The sequence below is a fragment of the Piliocolobus tephrosceles genome, chromosome 8 (genome assembly GCF_002776525.5).
Source record: "Piliocolobus tephrosceles isolate RC106 chromosome 8, ASM277652v3, whole genome shotgun sequence".
Lineage (NCBI taxonomy): Eukaryota > Metazoa > Chordata > Mammalia > Primates > Cercopithecidae > Piliocolobus > Piliocolobus tephrosceles.
The window spans coordinates 7,794,384-7,813,704 of NC_045441.1; the positions used below are offsets into that span (position 1 = coordinate 7,794,384).

Here is a 19,321-nt window from a genome sequence, read left to right on the forward strand (position 1 = left end):
GCTGATTAGATTGTTGGTTTTCTGGTCACTGCACGGGGCACACTGGTTACACTGTGCACGGTGCAGACTTCAGAGTGCATAGCTGTGACCACGTGTTTTTCTCCCTAATGAGGGGTCAAGGTTTGGAGCAGGAGCTGCCAGGATCCAAGACGGGGGGTAGAAGGTTTCAGGCCACACTGCCCTTCTGCCATCCTGCCCTCCTGAGGCCCTTCCTTCACGTGGTTTGGTGGGAGACAGTGTAGGGTGGGGTGGTGGGAGACAGTGTAGGGTGGGGTGGTGGGAGACAGAGCCCTGGGGAGCCTGTGCGAGACGGTGCTGGGTGAGCCGGTGAGAGATGGGTCAGGTGAGCCGCTAGGAGTCGGCACCAGGTGGCATGGTGGGAGACGGTGTTAGTGAGCCAGTGGCAGACAGCATCTGGTGGGCCGGTGGGAGGCAGGGTCCAGTGGGCCCGTGGAAGACCGGGTCTGGGTGAGCAGTAGGAGATGGCGCCGGGTGAACCAGTAGGTTTTATAGGGGCAGGGCCTGCAGTAACGAGCTAAGTGCAAGCTCACTGTGGACTCTGGGCATCGTGATAGGGAGATGTATTTTCAATGTTTGTCTAACTCCTGGCTTTGCCTCTTATGTTGTGATGTGAGGGAAAGGAGTCCAGTTTCCTTCAGCCCAGGTTTCTTCCCCTGTCAAATAGGGATCCTCACCCCACAATACCCCCGCCCCCCAACTATACACCCCCGTTCCATCCTTGTGCCCCCATCCCATCCAAGCACTCCCGTTCCATCATGCACACATGTCCCATTTACGCACCCATGTCCTGTCCATGCACCCCATCCACTCACCTGTATCCTATCACCTGCATCCCATCACTGCCGTGTCCCGTCTACACATCTGCGTCCCATCTACTTACCTTGTCCCATCATACACACCTATATCCCATTTACACAACGCGTGCCCCATCGTGCACACCCCGTCCCATCTACACACCCGCGTCCCATCCTCACACCCCGTCCCATCCTCACATCCCCGTCCCGTCCTCGCACCCCTGTCCCGTCTTCGCACCCCCATCCCGTCCTCGCACCCCCGTCCTGTCCTCGCATCCCCGTCCCGTCCTCACATCCCTGTCCCGTCCACGCACCCCCGTCTCATTTACACACCCCCGTCCAGTCCACACACCCCATCCACTCACCTGCGTCCCCTCATCCTCATGTCTCATCTGCACACCAACGTCCCATCTACTTACCCTCATCCCATCATACACACCCACATCCCATTTACACACGCGTGTCCCCGCGTACGCACTGTGTCCCATCTACACACCCACATCACATCTGCGTACCCGCATCCCATTGTACACACCCGCGTCCACCGCCTTGCACACAGGCACAGCTGCTTCTCGTGCTGTCTAGAACATGTTGCTTCTCACTCCTCATTCAGCCTCCATCTCACTGACCTGCGGGCGCCCCAGCAGAGGAGCGCATGGCAGGCTGTCTTGCCAGGCTCTCACTGAGAGCCCCTGGTCCCAGGATGTGGCTTCAGCTGCCTGAGTAACTTCCCCAAGCCTTCACCTCTCGAGTGTCAGCACATGAGTGATTGTTGTGTGAAAACAAGATTTGTCTGGTATAGTTTCCCAGAGGTGAAAGAAACATTGAATCATTCACATTTAAAAGCTTAATTACTGTGTTTTTAAAATTGTAGAACAAATCATTTTAATTTTCATTTCTTATCTTCAACTTATTCTTTAATTTCAATTTTTATACAAAATGTCCTGAATGGAAGTCCATGAAACTATCTGGTTAAAACAAAATATGGGCCTTCAAACCTAAGCTCAGTCACTAGCCCGGGTAAAAAGAAGAGATGCTATTCTGTGACCTTTTTCCTCTTAATAATATGTTATATGCTGAACAATTTAAGAATGTGATTAGTTGCCTTGGTGACAGAATAAATAGCAGCAACTCTGTTCTAATTTTAAGATGATTTTAAATTTTATTTTTAAGATGAAGCGTCCTCTTTGACAGTCCAGAAATAAGTCTTTGCTGACTTTTTGGACACACACCTAAAACAGTTAAAAGTGATTCCTCAATTTTCAATGACAAAGTACGAGAAAAGAGTATGTTCTTGGTGGGCATGGTGGCTCACGTCTGTAACCCCAGCACTTTCGGAAGCCGAGGCGGGTGGATCACTTGAAGTCAGGAGTTCAAGACTAGCCTGGCCAACATGGTGAAACCCCATCTCTACTAAAAATACAAAAATGAGCCTGTCACGGTGGTGTATGCCTGTAATCCCAGCCACTCGGAAGGCTTAGGTGGGAGGATCGGTTGAACCTGGGAGACGGAGGTTGCCGTGACCCAAAATCGCGCCACTGCACTCCAACCTGGGCAACAGAGTGAGACTCTACCTCAAAAAAGAATATATTCTCAAGCTGTGGTTCAGTTTTTCTGTCCTCTTTTCCAAAAAATCTTACTTTACTATCAAGCCACTCACCTAACTATAAGGAAAGACAGTTTTTCAAAAAGGCAACAAAATCCAGAAAAAGGAGTAGGTATCAGTCCAAAATTATCACCCAAAACACTGCTGTTGCAAAAAAGAAAAAAAAAATTAGGGTAGGAAGTCAAATTCCCATAGCTTGTTAGAGAAGATCTTCAAAAAAAAAAAAAAAAGAGTTCAGAAAGTTAAGAGTGGAACTACAGTGGTATAGACAGGCTCAAAATGCAGATAATTCAGAAACATTCAGCTTGGAAATACATTAGGCTTTCTCCTAGTCCAGCAGAGGAAATAAAATCATGTGTTGCTGGAATTAATATTAAAATTGTCCCCACACGCAGAAGGTAAAGAAAGAATGTGGAACAAACATAGCAAAGACAAGTCACCTTAAGTCTAGGCTCGAGTGCCCCAGGAAAGTTGAATCGAACTTAAATTCTTCCTGAGTCACTATCATTAAATTCTAGATTTGACCTGAAACCAGTGGACCACATACACCACTAATAAATATCAAGTGACCCACAGTGTCTGTGGTATTAAAAAAAATTTTTTTTTAATTATTGTAAGTTTCTATTCTGAAAAGCAGTAGATCAAAATGACACTGGACCTTCCCGTCGGTTACAGAGTAAATGGCTCCCTCCAAAGAGGACTGACTTGGCAGAAACCTAGGCTGGAAGGAATGTGAGTAACATGAAGTAAATCAAGCTCTCAGTATAATTTCCATAAGGCTTTTCTACCCACCCCAGTTGTAGGGAGTAGTACTGAGGGAGCTCCAACACAGTGTCTTACGGGTGCTTCCCGGAGACAGAAGGGCTCTAAGTTTAACTCTTGACCCCTCTTCTCCTTACCTAAAGCTTGGGGAAGAAAATAAATATTTAATTGTTAACTTTCCAGAACTTTGGGCACATTATAATATTTAATATTCTGTAGTTTCATTTTCCGAACCTTTGGCTTAGAAATTTCTTCTCAACTTACATTTTAAAAAAAATGTATGAATGTACCTTCACCAGATGAAAATATAAGCCATGTTCTTCCATCTCTTCTACACAGGAAGAGTGAATGAATAGTACCGTAAATATCCTGCAAGGTTACTTTGTGTACTTGACAAAAGATTATCTCCATTCACATCCAAGCATGAAACAGCCGGTTACAACACGGTGAAGCAGGGCTGGTGAAATGTTTGTAAGGGGCTGCTAGAGAGAGAACCCACGCCGATCCAACAGAAATAGTGCCTGCAGCCAGTACATGGCATCACCTCACTTCTCTGTGGGAACTCCACAGCATGGGCATCTCTTCGAGTTCTCTTCTAGCCACTCCTTACTTTCCATCTCTTCCAGTGCCTTCTGAATCACCCTCTCACCTTACCTCTGTTTCAGAAATCTTGTCTTGGCCTCATCTGTTTGCAGGTATTCGTTTTGTAAGTCTGTTAATTTCTCTGCGATCACCTTACATGGAGAGGCCCTGTGGCAGGCAGGTCAGTCTACACAAGGTACAGAAGGCAAAGTTGCAGCTGGAGCAGATGCCCGTGGTACAGCCACACCGTGCAGGCCCCCACGGGTGGGGGCAGCACACCACATCTGCCACCAGCTCCAAGGTGGACAGGAGGAGAAGGCAGCCATGACGGGCAGATAACTCTGCTTCCACTGGCTCTTTGACCTGGTCAGGAGTGGCCACCGGAGGGCACTTTGGTTCTGAGCAGTTGAGGCGTTGAACCTGGCCATCTCTGATGTGGATTTCAAAGCAGTCCTTCAGACAGGCTTTGCGGTACACAGGCCTCACTCCAAGAAGTACATGCATTCACTGCCCAGCTTCTCACAGAAATAGGTATCGTACAGAAACAATCTACTATTAAAGCATTTTATCTCCTGAGCTTGATCAAAGTCCAGGGTCTCCTGGACCAGACTTGACAGTGATTCCACATCCTGCACAGCTCTCTCATCTGCAATTTCCTCTTGGTCTACATGAGATTCAGCAGCTCCTCCAAAATCTAGCTCTGTGATGGGAGAGGCTTGAGCTGTCCTTCTCGGCACTTTTTCCTGAGAACCCATCTTGAGCTCAGAGGGAGAGACAATGTTCAGGTGCACCAGGGCCTCTTGCTTAAGAAACTGCATCCGGGCAGACAGGATCCTGCTGCCACTGTGTTCTTCCCATAGGTTGTCTAGTGCTTGCAGAGAGCTGAGTTGGTGACAGCAATTTGCCACTAAGTGTGAATGAAGATGGGAAGGAGGATGGCTAATCTGGTGGCAGTTCAGAGTTCAGCACAAGTGGAGGGAGAAAGCAAATGGTATATTCAAAGCCACTATTCTGGAGGCACTCATCTGAATTGCCGCTCAAATATCTTGAAGTTCTGTGGCAAATCCAAATCGATCCTGATTTTCCACCGTGGACAGGTTCTGCTTTTCCAAATTCATCTCCATCATCAATACTCGCCGGGGCCAGCAGTTCACCTCCTGAGCTGCTCAGTCTTCTGACAACGTTTAATTTTATGAGGAATTGTTAATAACAATTTAAAAAAAAAGGATCTCAGCACCGCAGTCTGTATTTCAGTTTATTTATTTATTTTAAGATGGAGTTTTGCTCTGTCGCCCAGGCTGGAGTACAGTGGCGCGATCTCGGCCCACTGCCACCTCTGCCTCCCAGGTTCAAGCGATTCTCCTGCCTCAGCCTCCCGAGTAGCTGGGATTACAGGTGGATGTGCCACCACACCTGGCTAATTTTTGTATTTTTAGTAGTGATGGAGTTTCACCATGTTGGCCAGTCTGGTTTCGAACTCCTGATCTCAAATGATCCACCCACTTCTACCAACCAAAGTGCTGGGATTATAGGCGTGAGCCACTGCCCGGCCATGTATTTCAGTTTAGAGTGGAGGTCATGCAGATCCCATTTATTCTCCAGGTGGTGGAGATGAGACTGCCAAAGCTGGATAACAGGCCAAGATGTGGAACTCGTACTACGTATACTATGGAAATCCTGCCATTTGGGGCAAATGGGAAACTGCTACCCCAGTGAGAGAAGCCCCTCCTCCACAGTGTTTCCCTCCAGTCCGGGAAACTCCTTTTCATTCTTCCAGGCCACACCGTATGCACTCCAGCCTTGGGGCCAGCCCTGGTCTGGGTTCAGCATGCCACTGCTGCCGTCTCCAGCACCCGCCAGCTGGTGTCACTTGGGCAACTGACCAGCAAGTGGGGCAGGCCCCAGCCTAGCTGTCTGCCCAGTGCTGGGATCAGAGGGCGCTCTGTGGGCCTGTGAGCCATGGGCCAGCCTGGGGTGTCCTGAAGGAGCAGGGCCCACACCTTTCCCTTCCTCATCAACGCCTTGAATGGTCCTGGCCAGGCTGGGCTGGGGCCACCCTGTCTCGAGTTTGGGGTTCCGAAGCCCACTGAACAGTCCTGGCCCGGCCCCCTTTTCCGCCTCACATGCCCAGAGCGTGGTCCCTAGCATACCTTCCAGCCGCCCTGTGGTGCCCTGCTTAGCGCTTTTGTAATGGTCTTTACCATGTTCTTTCTTCATTGATGGGTTAAATCATAGAATAAGTGGTTCACATTTGTGATATTTAAAGAATCTTCTAAAGACTCATTGTGTCTTAGATGACACAGTTAAAATTAATATTAAGTGACATCGAAGAAAATCTTTATCTCCTTAATCGGAAAGGACCCTCGACTGCCACAGCCATGACCAGTTGCATCAAGGCTGCTTGCAGCTGAAGTGTGGCGTGTGCCCTGCAGTCGCTGGAGCGGGGGCGGCAGGGGGCAGTCTGGGGGCCTGGCTCCCTGTTCGTGATGTGTGGGTTGGGCTTGCCTTAGGTGAACCCACAGCTGAGGGAGGTGCTCTTTGAAAAGTAAAGGGCGAGCCCGGTCCTCCCGGTCTTTCACGTGAAGTGCTGTCATCTCCTCAGGCTTGTCGCGAAATGCGCGTGATGTGTGGTCTTTCACCCTTCTCTGAGAACGAAAGAGTCCGAGATGAAAGGTTTATAGAAATCATATTTTGCTTAAAAGAAATGGTGGTATTCAGCATGCTTTGATCTTAAAATGTCCACATTATTTAAAAAGTAAAGAATCAGAAATGGGATAGGTCTTCTGGCTTTTGATGTTAAAAAAAACAAAAATTACAAAACCAAAACTGGAAAAAGTCAGCATGAGGCTCCTGACTCATCTCAAAGTGCAGCAGGTCTCAGACTCACACAGCCAGAGTTTGTCCACCTTCCGCTCTCCTGTTCACAGGGGAGGCTGTTGCTGTCTCTTTCTTTGTCTGTGTTCTGTTGACGGAGCGCAGTCCGATTCTCTAGCAGAGCGGTGTGTGTGGGCTACCAACCACATGTCTGTGAAGAGGTGGGAGAAAGCTCAGAAATGGCGCACTCCATGTATCCCACAGAAATGAAGACTTCCATTCGTGTGGGAACGGGTACACAAATATTCAGAGCCTTTGTTATTTTATTTGTAATAGCTCAAAACTGGAAACCATGCAGATGCCCTTTCAGAAGGTATTGAATACATTAGAAACGCCCGTCCTCGGCAATGAGGAGTTAATTATTGATACGCAGTAACGTGGGTGTACCTCCAAGAAATCATGCTGAGTGCAAAAAGCCAACTTGGAAAGGATGTGTACTGCAGGATTCTTATTTGTGAAATACCGCAGTGGAGATGGAAAAGGGATTGGTGCTGGCCAGGTGTTCAGGATGCAGGGGAGAGGTGGGGGTGGCTGTGAAGGGAAACCAAGGGCATCCCGTGCTGATGGTGCAGCTCACAACTGATTGTGCTGGTGGCTCTGCAAGGCGACATGGTGACATGACCAGAGGTGTGCGCACACATACACACGTGCACACGCACATGTGCACACGTAACTGGTAAAGTCTGAATCAGCTCTTTGGACTGTGCCAATGTCACTTTTTGATGTTGGCATCGCACTGGCTTGCATAGGATGCTGGTGTGGGAGGAATGGGGTTAGGAGTACATGGGACTTCCTTTATAATTTGTTTGCATCCTGCTGCAAATCTCTAGGAATTTCAAAATAAAAGTTAAAAAGAGATCAGGCATGAGCTTGGCGGCACCTTCTTGGTCCAGTGTGGAGAGGGAACAGTGAGGTGTCCTGCGTCCTTGGCGGTGGCCTCTGTCTCTCGCAGCTCTGCTGGGAGATCTCACCTTGGTGCACAGTGGCTTCTCCAGCACCTGCCCATGTGGAGTCGTGGCACTGTGAGGAATGCAGAGGCTGGAGGTGCCAGAGCTTAAAATGAAAGGGAAACCAGACAAGTGCTGTGAAAAAAAAACACACACACACACAAAATACTTTGGCTTTCCTGAAACTGATGACATTTGTTGACAGCCAAGTTCAGACAGGAATAGGCCGCTCGTATAGCTGGGTGTTATCATGCGTGGGCAGGGATGGTCAGGCCACTCGAATAACTGGGTGTTATGCCAAGCACCTCATGTGCGCTGCCTTGTTTAATTTCATCCTCACGGGGTAGGTGTTAAATTATTCCTGTTCGTCTACCATGGGTTAGAAAAGTGAGGCCCTGAGAGGTTCAGCGGCGTGCTCCAAGCTCTAAGCTGGTATGTCTGCCGCCACGGCTCAGCCAGCGTTCCATTTGGGCTCAGGACGCCAGCCCTGGGGCAGCCTGGGGACGGTGCCTGCCCGTGGCTCCCCCAGGGCCCCTGCTTTGCTGCAGAAGCGGTTGGGTTCGTCCTGACCTCTGGTCGCCCTGGTGAGTAAGGGTGGCGAGGCTCCTTCCATCACTGGTGCTCATCTGGGAGGAAGTCGAGGTTTTTTTACAGAAAGGCGTTTTTGAGAAATATATTAACCAGGGATTTTTGAATGCTTCAGTGAAAAATGTTTTTGGCTTTTGCCATCTTGGTATCTTGCATCAGTTCCTTCTCGGGGCTCATTTAGAATCTATCTCCTGGGTGGCCCTTTCTGCTGCCTTGGGCTCACTTTGCTTACATGATCAGCTTTGACACGAGACCTTAGGGCTCCAGGTGACACTTATGCTCAGAGGTGGGGTTGCCGCTGGATGCTGGTCTTCAGACCCTGGTGACACGGGCTCCTGGTTGTTGGGATTCACAGGCCGCCCTCAGGCTCCTGTGTCTTCCAGGGCCCCCCCAGGGCCCCAGCCTCACACACTGAGGTAGACATTGCCTCAACGGCATTATTCCCAAAAGGGCCCGTGGGGTTGGGGATGGGGTTTCAGGTTGGTGGTTCCTCTCTTCCTCTTCCTCTCCACGTAGTGGGAGGTCTCTGACAGGGCTTCTCTTGTTCTGTCAGCCTCTTGGGGAGCAAGGAATATAAAATGTTTTGCTCCACACTATGTATAAAACGTGTAATTTGGCCGGGCATAGTGGCTCACGCCTGTAATCCCAGCACTTTGGGAGGCCAAGGCGGGCGGATCATCTGAGGTTGGGAGTTCAAGACCAGTCTGGCCAACATGGTGAAACCCTGTCTATACTAAAAATACAAAAAATCAAAAAACAAAAAAAAAAAAATTAGCCAAGCGTGGTGGCAGGTGCCCGTAATCCCAGCTACTTGGGAGGCTGAGGCAGAAGACTCACTAAAACCCGGGAGGTGGAGGTTGCAGTGAGCCGAGATCACGCCACTGCACTCCAGCCAGGGCAACAAGAGTGAAACTTTGTTTCAAAACAAACAAAATGTGTAATTCGTAGCTGGTAGGGGCATGAGCTCTTTTTGTTTGTTTGTTTTTGTTTTTTGTTTTTTGCAGTGAATTAGAACTGGCCCAGATGACTAAAAATCTTTTTAATCATGTTTTATTTTGAAGATTTTGACTTCAGCGTTCCAGGATCCATGAAGCTTCATAATCTTATTTCTAAGTTGAAAAAGTGGATCAAAATCTTGGAGGCCAAGACCAAGCAGCTCCCCAAATTCTTCCTCATAGAGGAAAAGTGCCGGTTCTTGAGCAATTTCTCGGCACAGACAGCTGAAGTGGAAATTCCCGGGGAGTTTCTGATGCCAAAGCCAACGCATTATTACATCAAGATTGCGCGGTGAGTGGGCCAGCCTGGCGGGTGGAACTCACCCCCGGCATCCGTGGACATGGAGCCCCACGGGAGCTCCAGGGTGGACCCTGTGTGGAATTTCAGACACAGATTCCCTGACATGGGAGAACCTAAGATGATTCTAGAATGTAAAGGAGTTCTGCCCGCACTGACCGGTTAGCTGTCGTGAGTGCGGTCTGGGTTTGCATTCAGGAGACCTTCTTCTGAGTCACCATAGAACTTGACAAAACAGTGTGTGTCCCAGTCTTTTTTTTTTTTTTTTTTTTTTTTTTTTTTTTTGAGACGGAGTCTGGCTCTGTCACCCAGGCTAGAGTGCAGTGGCCGGATCTCAGCTCACTGCAAGCTCCTCCTCTCAGGTTTACGCCATTCTCCTGCCTCAGCCTCCGGAGTAGCTGGAACTACAGGCGCCCGCCACCTCGCCCGGCTAGGTTTTTGTATTTTTTTAGTAGAGACGGGGTTTCACCGTGTTAGCCAGGATGGTCTCGATCTCCTGACCTCGTGATCCGCCCGTCTCGGCCTCCCAAAGTGCTGGGATTACAGGCTTGAGTGTCCCAGTCTTGTGTAAATCCTCGAAGCACAGTACTCAGGCAGAACCAGACGATTGCAGCATTTCCCAGAGCGTGCTGCGTCTCATTCGAAACGCAGAAAGGGCTTTGAAGAGGTTTCTCTTAACAAAGAGCGTGTCTCGTCGTTATTTCGGAACCAGACACAGCTCTGCTTTTCCATACGTCCAGAGTGTAGCTGCCCTTTCCTCCAAAGCTGGCTCCTGTCCTGGCCAGCTGTCCCTCCTCCTTGACTTCCGTCCGTGGCTGCTGAATTGGAAATATTTGACTCATTTCCACCGCGTCAGGGTGAGGCAGGGTACAAATAAATTGATAAATGACTGCTGGCCTACACAGTCCGTTTTCCCGTGACAGTTCGGACATCCCTAGCTGCTTCTCAAGACCAGGACTGGTAGAGATGCAGGGCGCGTCCTCATGGCTTCTCACTCTGGCAGGTTTATGCCCCGGGTGGAGATTGTGCAGAAGCACAACACCGCAGCCCGGCGGCTGTACATCCGAGGACACAACGGCAAGATCTACCCGTACCTCGTCATGAACGACGCCTGCCTCACCGAGTCACGGCGAGAGGAGCGCGTGTTGCAGCTGCTGCGTCTGCTGAACCCCTGTTTGGAGAAGAGAAAGGAGACCACCAAAAGGCACTTGTTTTTCACAGGTGGGGATGAGAGCCACGCCTCACAGGGCGCACAGGCAGCTTCACAGGTGGGGATGAGAGCCACGCCTCGCGGGGTGCACAGGCAGCTCAAGTTAGCCTTTGAGGGTCCGGCTGTGTCAGCAGAGAATGTTCTAGTCTGTGCTGACCAGGGAAGGCCTCAAGAAGAGCAGCAGCTCTGGGCCTTCAGGCCTCTCACTGAGAGGTGAGAGCTGTGTCCACCTTTCGTCTAAGGCAAGCTTGTCCAACCTGCGGCCTCCATGAGGCCCAGGATGCCTTTGAATGTGGTTCGACACAAATTCATCAACTTTCTTAGAACATTATGAGACTTCTTTTGCTTTCTTTTTTAAATCTTTTTTAGCTCATCACCTGTCGTTAGTGTCAGTGTGTTTTATGTGTAGCCCAAGACAATTCTTCCAACGTGGCCCAGGGAAGCCAAAAGATTGGACACTCCTGTTCTAAGGCCTTTTGCACTCTACGGAGTGGGCCCTTGGAGAGCCGGCGCCTGCCAGTGCGTGCTGCCGGTTTCGCTGCTCCTCCCTGGAGCCTGGGGAACCTGGCCCAGCCGAGCCTGGGTGCCAGCGGGGCAGCAGCACGCATCAGGTTTCCAGCGCACCTCGAGCTGCTTCCCACGCTGCTCTCTGGGCCCTCCCTGAGTTTCTTTCCTGGGTGAAACACAGGACTCGGGAAGTCCAGCTGCCATGTTAAGGCCACAGAAATTGCCAGGGGGCACAAATAGCTGATAAGAAGCAACCTCTGAGTGAAGTCTTTGTCACTGAGTTACCATGATTGTACGGGCACGTAGATGAGATGCTTGTGCTGTGATCCGGAGAAGAGAGCCACTTTATAACGTTTTAGCGTGCAGTCCCTGTAGTCGGGAGCCCGCTGCAGTGCACGTTACCTAGTCCTGTGTGGAACTTTCTTTTGCCACCTAAACTGTGATCAACCCCTTTTGACCTGAAATCTCTGATGCTTAAGTTTTGTATCTCAAAATAAGATTTTTTAAATAAGCCTAAAGAAACTCAAAATGCATCACAGAAAACTGTGTGTTTTAACGTGTATATAACATGACCTGTAGTGTTGATCCCAGCTGTGGGTTATTGATTTATCTGCTTCCAAACGCTTGGTTGGCACGGAATGGCGGTCCTCATGTGTGTCCTGGAGTCATTTGGGGATTTCTTTACGGGTAAACGCCAAGACAGCAAGCCATCAGCTGTGGCTTAACTGACGTTAGAATCAGCCACTTGGTTCACAGAAGTCAGAATCATCTGTGTGCACCTCAGGCACCCCTGACTCCACATCAGGGGTTACGGTGGCTGGGACACAGCGCCGCTGGGACCCTCTCCGGGCAGGCTGAATCTGCCGTCTTCTGGAAACCCCTCAGCTCCCTCTAACTTTATTGCAACAAGATATCTGAATATTCTCTGAACCTAGTGTCTTCATAAAGTATTATCTCATTTAATCCACAAACAACCCTGTGGGGTAGGTGCTATTATCCCACTTTTGGAGGAGAAACTGTGCACAAGTCCAGTGCTGCTCCCCAAGGTGTCGTCACTGGGAAGGCAGGCTCTGGAGTGGCCGCCCAGCGCTCCTGCCACCTCCAGCTGACTCAGACCAGAGTGGTTTCAGTGCAGGTCAGCATCCTGTCGGGCGGGTCGTAGATTAACTGCATCTCAGATAGTGAGTGGTGATTGGGAACAGAGTGCTGGTCGCCATGCGTGGACTGGGATTTACACACTAATGGCGATGGATGACCAGGTTGATGCTGGATGCTTTCCTTATGTGGACAGAACACAGAAGATGATTTTCCTCCTCCTCCACAGATGGGGCACAGCCGTCCTAGATGCTGAAAGACAAGTTTGCGTCATTAGACAGCAGCTGTCTCAGAGCAGGAAGGCTGGACTCTTCCCATAGACTCTGATGAAGGAAAACCTCTAAGAGTGAACATCGGGCAGAGTCTGTGTGTTCTTTTTTTTTTTTTGAAACGGAGTCTCACTCTGTCACCCGGGCTGGAGTGCAATGGTGCAGTCTCGGTTCACTGCCACCTCCGCCTCCTGGGTTCAGGCAATTCTCCTGCCTCAGCCCCCTGAGTAGCTGGGACTACGGGTGTGCGCCACCACGCCCGGCTAATTTTCGTGTTTTTAGTAGAGATGGGGTTTTGCCATGTTGGCCAGGCTGGTCTCAAACTCCTGACCTCATGTGATCCACCCGCCTTGGCCTCCCAAAGTGCTGGGATTACAGGCGTGAGCCACCACGGCCAGCCATGTTTATTCTTATTTTTTAGACAGGGTCCTGCTCTGTCACCTGCAGCCCCCAACTCCTGGCTCAAGCGATTCTCCCATCTCAGCCTCTTGAGTAGCTGGGACTATAGGCTATCCTTTATATTTTGTTTTTTTAAGATGTCTTTTTTTTTTTTTTCCTTTGAGATGGAGTCTCGCTCTGTCAACAGGCTGTAGTGCTGTGGCACGATCTCGGCTCACTGCAACCTCTGACTCCCTGGTTCAGGCAGTTCTCCTGCCTCAGCCTCCTGAGTAGCTAGGATTATAGGCACCTGCCACCACACCCAGCTAATTTTTGTATTTTTTAGTAGAGATGGGGTTTCACCATGTTGGCCAGGATGGTCTCGATCTCCTGACCTCGTGATCCGCCCACCTCGGCCTCCCAAAGTGCTGGGATTACAGGCATGAGCCACCGTGTCCGGCCAAGATGTCTTTTTAAGGTAGCCTTCTAAAGCATTTCTGTTTGTGGACACAGGGTGACGATCAGCTCGTGCCGTCAGAGCCTCATGCCATCTGTTGGGTAAATGGATGGTGCATGACCACCAGGTTCTTGCAGGCAGCCCCCAAGGCACACAGCCGGGTCAGCTCTGCTCCCAGTGGAGCCAAGCACTGGCCTGCGGTCACCCTCAGCCTGCCCCGTTTCTCTTCCCCTCTCCCCAGTGCCCCGGGTTGTGGCGGTTTCCCCGCAGATGCGCCTCGTGGAGGACAACCCCTCTTCACTTTCCCTTGTGGAGATCTACAAGCAGCGCTGCGCCAAGAAGGGCATCGAGCACGACAACCCCATCTCCCGTTACTACGACCGGCTGGCTACGGTGCAGGCGCGGGGAACCCAAGCCAGCCACCAGGTAGCAGCGGGGCTGGGCGGGGGCTGAGCTGCCACCTGCAGCCCTCCTGCGTGGGGCGGTGCCTGGAGACAGGGGTGCTTAGAAGATGAGCGGGCATTTGTTGGGGGCCACCTCTGTCATTTAAAGTAACTGTTAGACTCGTGAGATGGTAGAAATGAGACAGCTCTTGACCTTGGTGAGAAGACACTTGTCGTGGACGGTTTGTTATGACCGGACGCAGGTCAGTCCTCAACCTTGGAGAAGCCCCTTGTCCTCTACTGTACTTACATAGAAGCTCTGAAATTAGAATTTTAAAATAAGTTTCTGGCAGTCTTACTTGGCAGCCACACCTGGTCTGAGGTGATGGGAGGCTGTTTACAGTCTACATTCACCTGGTCTGCTGCTGGGGGCATTAGGTGACGTGCAGCATGTGTGCTGTTTTCTAAAATACAAAAAGCGACAGACTCTGGGGTGGTGGGGCCCAGCTGTTTCGGTTGCCTGAGCCAGGAGCATGGTGCCCACAGGAGCCTTGGGTGGCCCTGGCCTGCAGCCCCTCGAAGGTGCAGAGGCCCCTCATTCACCTGCATGTTTTTGCTCTTGGTGGGAGGCAGGGCAGGCATGGGCTTTGGGTGAGGAGATTTTTGGGGGATTGTGTGGAGCACCCAGGGTCAGCTGTTTCGGCCTCTCCCCGGGTGCCCCGTGGTCCTTTCTGTAGGTCCCAAGAAGGACAGACCACAGAGGTGGATGCTGTGACCTTGCCCCAAGTCTCCCAGGGACTCATTCCAGTTCACCTGGCTCCTAGAGGACTTAGTTTGGTTGAGGAAGGTTGAGCCCATGGTGTCCTCTGTGGCCCACGGCACGGCAGGGCCCAAGGTGTTCCAGGCTGCAGGGTCAGGTGCAGCCTCCAGCTCTGCAGGCAGAGGCATGGATCCCTGTTTCTGATCAGCCTCTGTTGACAGAGTGCATGGCCTCTCTTGGGAACTGATGCCAGGGCTTTTTTGTGGCACAGGCTATGGCCTGGTCATTCTGTGGACAATGGGCAGTTCTGAGGTATTTGCAGGAGAAGAATGGATTATATTCTTAAGGCAACATTAACTTTCGACAGCATGGAAGCCAGTGACAAATACGTGCTGACCTCAGAGTCATCCTGTTTCTAAACAGCATGTGACTGGCTAGGATGTTTGTTCCAGGTTAGCAGCTGCCAGGGCCTGTCGGCAGAGGGAGATGCTCACAGCACAGAGGAATCCAGCTTCAGAGCCACTTCTTCCTCTGTGTGCCTCTTGTTTTGTTATTTATTCTACTCCTTCATTCTTCTCTCTTTTTTTCTTTTCTTTTTTTTTTTTGAGATGGAGTTTTGCTCTTGTCGCCCAGGCTGGAGTGCAGTGGCACAATCTCGGCTCACCACAACCTCCGCTTCCTGGGTTCAAGCGATTCTCCTGCCTCAGCCTCCTGAGTAGCTGGGATTACAGGTGCCCGCCACCACACCTGGCTAATTTTTGTATTTTTAATAGAGACGGGGTTTCACCATGTTGACCAGGCTGGTCTCAAACTCCTGACCTTGTGATCCACCCACCTCGGCCTCCCAAAGTGCTGGGATTACAGGCGTGAGCCACCGTGCCCACCCAGCCTTTTTTTTTTTTTTTTTTTTTTTAATAAATTTTTTAAAAAAGCTCCTCAGACTGTTGCAAGCCTTTAATTCCTAGAGTTCTGACAAAGTTGATTTTGATGGTTTTACCAGCATTCTAACTGCTTTAGGAGCAGATTTTGGAAATCCTTTGCCATCTCAGAAGCGCTTCTTCCCATTTGACAGATGAGGAAACAAACTGCATGTGTCGCCAGTGGCCTGCCTTGTTCATGCTGGTGGAAGGCAAGAACTTTCTCACGGCCTTTCTCACGTTCTTCCTCACGGCCATTCGGAGCACATGGGTAGGACTTAGTCGGGAAAAGACCTCGTGCCTCTACCGGATGGTCGAACAGGAGCTCCATTAACTCAGGAAACTCTTTCTGAGTTGGTGAGGTCTGCAATAGTCCATGAGGACGGAGTTCAGTCTCAAGTGTGTGTGTGGTTAGACCAGCTCCTTCGGTTGGTGAAACATTTGTCATTAGTATAAAGTCTTGGTTGGAAGTGGTGCTGCTGGTGTCCGGCTGTTGTGTTCTGTTAATTGGCCTGATATCTTCTGTGGTCAGCAAGGGTGGAAGCGTTCGGATACCTGCCTGCATTCTTGTTGGGTATCGCATATCAGGTAACTGCGGCTTTGGCACAGACCAGCTGCATTGGTGCTTTAGAGCAGATGGCGGCGAGCCCTGGAGGGAAACAGCCATCTTATGCGTCTTCATGTTCAGTCTCCTAACAATGCGCGCGTTAAATCTGTCACCAGAATTTACTCTCGGTGCTAAGTTAAAGAGGAACTGCCATATGAGAGTTTTTCTTTTGCAAAAAAAAAAAAAAAAATCAGTGAATGAGATGGGAGTGTCACGGAGCAATGTGTTTCAGGTCCTCCGCGACATCCTCAAGGAGGTTCAGAGTAACATGGTGCCACGCAGCATGCTCAAGGAGTGGGCGCTGCACACCTTCCCCAACGCCACGGACTACTGGACGTTCCGGAAGATGTTCACCATTCAGCTGGCTCTGATAGGCTTCGCGGAATTCGTCCTGCATTTAAATAGACTCAACCCCGAGATGTTACAGATCGCTCAGGTAACCTGGTTTGAACCGCCAGATCCTGTCCTCGTGACATTGCCTTTCTGCTGAAGTTCCTAAAGTGTCTCCTTCTGAAATTTAGGACACTGGCAAACTGAATGTTGCCTACTTTCGGTTTGACATAAACGACGCAACTGGAGACCTAGATGCCAACCGTCCTGTCCCGTTTCGACTCACGCCCAACATTTCTGAGTTTCTGACTACCATCGGTGTCTCCGGCCCGTTGACGGCATCCATGATTGCGGTTGCCCGGTGCTTCGCCCAGCCAAACTTTAAGGTGGGTCTCCGCGTCGTCCTATCGTGGGCACAGGCTAGGGCCGCTCAGATGCCCACGCGCCATGGCCTTGCAGGAGCTGCTCATCTGCCTCACGGGCTGTGTGTTCTCCACAGTGGCCGGCACCCGTGTTACGTCCTTTGCTGTGCAGGCAAGGGATGGTTTTCTCTCTGGTTCACTCTCGTCTGTAGTACTTGGAATGGGCCTGCCGGACACTGGACAGACGCTGGAAGGCGTCAAGTGAACAAATAAAAAGATCGGGCCCCAGTCGCAGTGTGGCTGCCTTTGCCGTCCAGGTCTGTGCTGCCCAGCACTGAGGCTTTCTGCCTGCTGCTCCAAGTGGAGGAAGGGGTTTGTCCCTCAGCGGCTTCCCCAGCCCGTCCTGAGGGCACACAGCCTGGCCTGGTGCTGAGGCTTGACTGGCCCTCGGTGGCCCCGAGCGGCCACTGTAGCTGAGTCCCACCTTGTTAGGAAGCTGCCCCTCTGGGCTGTTCTTGGTTAAACACACGTCCTCTCGTTCTCTCCCTCTCACAGGTGGACGGCATTCTGAAAACGGTTCTCCGGGATGAGATCATTGCTTGGCACAAAAAAACGCAGGAGGACACGTCCTCTCCTCTCTCGGCCGCCGGGCAACCGGAGAACATGGACAGCCAGCAACTGGTGTCCCTGGTTCAGAAAGCCGTCACCGCCATCATGACCCGCCTGCACAACCTTGCCCAGTTCGAAGGCGGGGAAAGCAAGGTGAACACCCTGGTGGCCGCAGCAAACAGCCTGGACAATCTGTGCCGCATGGACCCCGCCTGGCACCCCTGGCTGTGACTGCGGCTGCCATGGCCACCCGGAATGTGAAGGGCGCCCTGGGCTCTGAGCCCGCAGCTTGTACGACTTCTCCCTGCCTCGTTCCTTTTATTCACAGAAGCCCCGCAGTTCCACTGGCTTGCAGTGATTTTCCTGGTAGTTGGTGTGTGAGAGGGAGAATTTAGTTTTAGAGGAAGCTGAACTATGACGACGCTGGGCGAGGCGGTTAGAAATGGCAGAGCTGAAACTTCCTCCAAGCTTTTAAAATAATCTTTTAAGAAACCAGGATTCTCCGGTCTGGAATTTCTGGGTGAGCCCTTTTTTTATGGTGTCCTCTGTCTGTGAACGTACAGGCGGGACTGTGCAAACCGCTCCTTACCATCCATTTTTAACTCTTTCGGAAATAACACCTTGCAGCAGCTTCCTGCTTTTGTACAGACCTTTGTAACAAGTGTACAGAAAACCCGTTTTGTTTGAGAAACAGGAGATGATGAACCCATCGTGCTGGTTTTTCTCCGAGCACAAACTTTTAGGCTGTACGCAGCCAGCCTTGGGAGTCTCGTTGAGTGTTCGGCGTGGATCCACAGGGCCAGATCACCCTGCAGGAGCGCCACACGCATCCACTTTGGATTCAGCGGGTGAAGACAGAACTCCGAGAGTCTGCAGGCGGCTCCTGTGCTCTTTATTTCCGGCTATTCGGATGTCTTCTAGACATTTACTATCGTTGCACCTGAATAAAAAATCACTTTTACCTTCCTAATTTAAAAAGAGAAAACAGAAATGTACGTTCCTTCGCTACCTTTAGTCTTTCTGTTCACATTTTTATAAATCTGAACATTGAGAATGTTCTATCTAAATTTGTACAGTGTGTTTTTTTTAGAATAAATATTTTATAAAAGGGTTTGTTGTCCCTTATTTATGTTAAAATGTTTGTTCCCATGAGGGGTTTCTTCCCTCTCAGTGTCCCTCGGCCCCTTGGGAACCAGAGGCCTCAGCGACAGCATGGGCTCCTCAGCGCAGCCTCTTGGTGACAGCGTGCGCTGCCTGGGCAGGGACTGTGCTGCTGTGATCACGGGACGTCATGACTTGGCACGTGGGAAGCCAGTTCCGAGCATCTTCTGTCAAGGCGACGAGGAATGGCGGCCCGACCTCAGCAGCGGGCTGGCGTGCCAGACTCTCGGAGCCCTCAGCTGTGTTCCTGTGTTTCAAGACTGCTGCCATGTAACGTGTGTGTGGAGTGTGCCTGAAGCATGCCCGGAGGCTCAGCATGAAGCACTCTGTGCCCAGCTCTACCTCCTCGTTGTCCTTCATCCATTGTGTACCGTGGGCCAGGCCTGCCCTCGTGTGGGAGGGACAGTCCCCAAGGAGCACACACCATGAGGTCAGAAACAGCAGGGCGGAGGGATGGGGTTGCCGCTCCAGGGCTAACATGATGGGCCCTGAATTGGAAAGACTTGCCTGTTAGGAAGTGTTAAGTCTTTTCGAGGAAGATGGCCCTTTACAGGACCCAGGGGATGGGGGTAGCATGGAGCCCTCTCTGGACCTCTGCCCCAGACCACAGAACCTTCTCCAGCTCTGGACTCTCCTTGCCTTTCATTTATCCTCCCTCGTTCCAGGCTACGGCGGAGGTGAGTTTACCCAAATCCCACCGCAGGGTCAAATGAAAGGGCCTTGACTAGATGTCCCTGGGCAGCTTGAGATTACAGTTGTGTTGCTGGGGTATGGCCTGGGTGCAGGCTGGTTTGCAGTGGGTGGTACTG

The 19,321-nt window shown here is 51.0% G+C and overlaps 1 protein-coding gene and 1 pseudogene across 13 annotated transcripts in view; one reads left to right on the forward strand and one right to left on the reverse strand.

The window, feature by feature from the left end:
• TRRAP (transformation/transcription domain associated protein) overlaps positions 1-18,462 on the forward strand; it is a 134,880-nt gene extending 116,418 nt beyond the window's left edge. For 11 of the 13 annotated variants that reach the window (XM_023192015.1, XM_023192017.1, XM_023192008.1 and 8 more), the window contains 6 exons: positions 9,236-9,461; positions 10,471-10,688; positions 13,625-13,809; positions 16,283-16,486; positions 16,572-16,766; positions 17,298-18,462. In XM_023192015.1, coding sequence (XP_023047783.1) covers positions 9,236-9,461; positions 10,471-10,688; positions 13,625-13,809; positions 16,283-16,486; positions 16,572-16,766; positions 17,298-17,582 — 1,313 coding nt within the window. In that variant the 3' untranslated portion in view covers positions 17,583-18,462. Of the gene's footprint in view, positions 1-9,235; positions 9,462-10,470; positions 10,689-13,624; positions 13,810-15,598; positions 16,241-16,282; positions 16,487-16,571; positions 16,767-17,297 lie in introns of those variants that run through there. The other 2 variants (XM_023192013.1, XM_023192019.1) reach the window with 2 other exon arrangements.
• On the reverse strand, positions 3,595-6,359 carry LOC111526357 (annotated as a pseudogene).
• Positions 18,463-19,321: the final 859 nt, after the last annotated feature.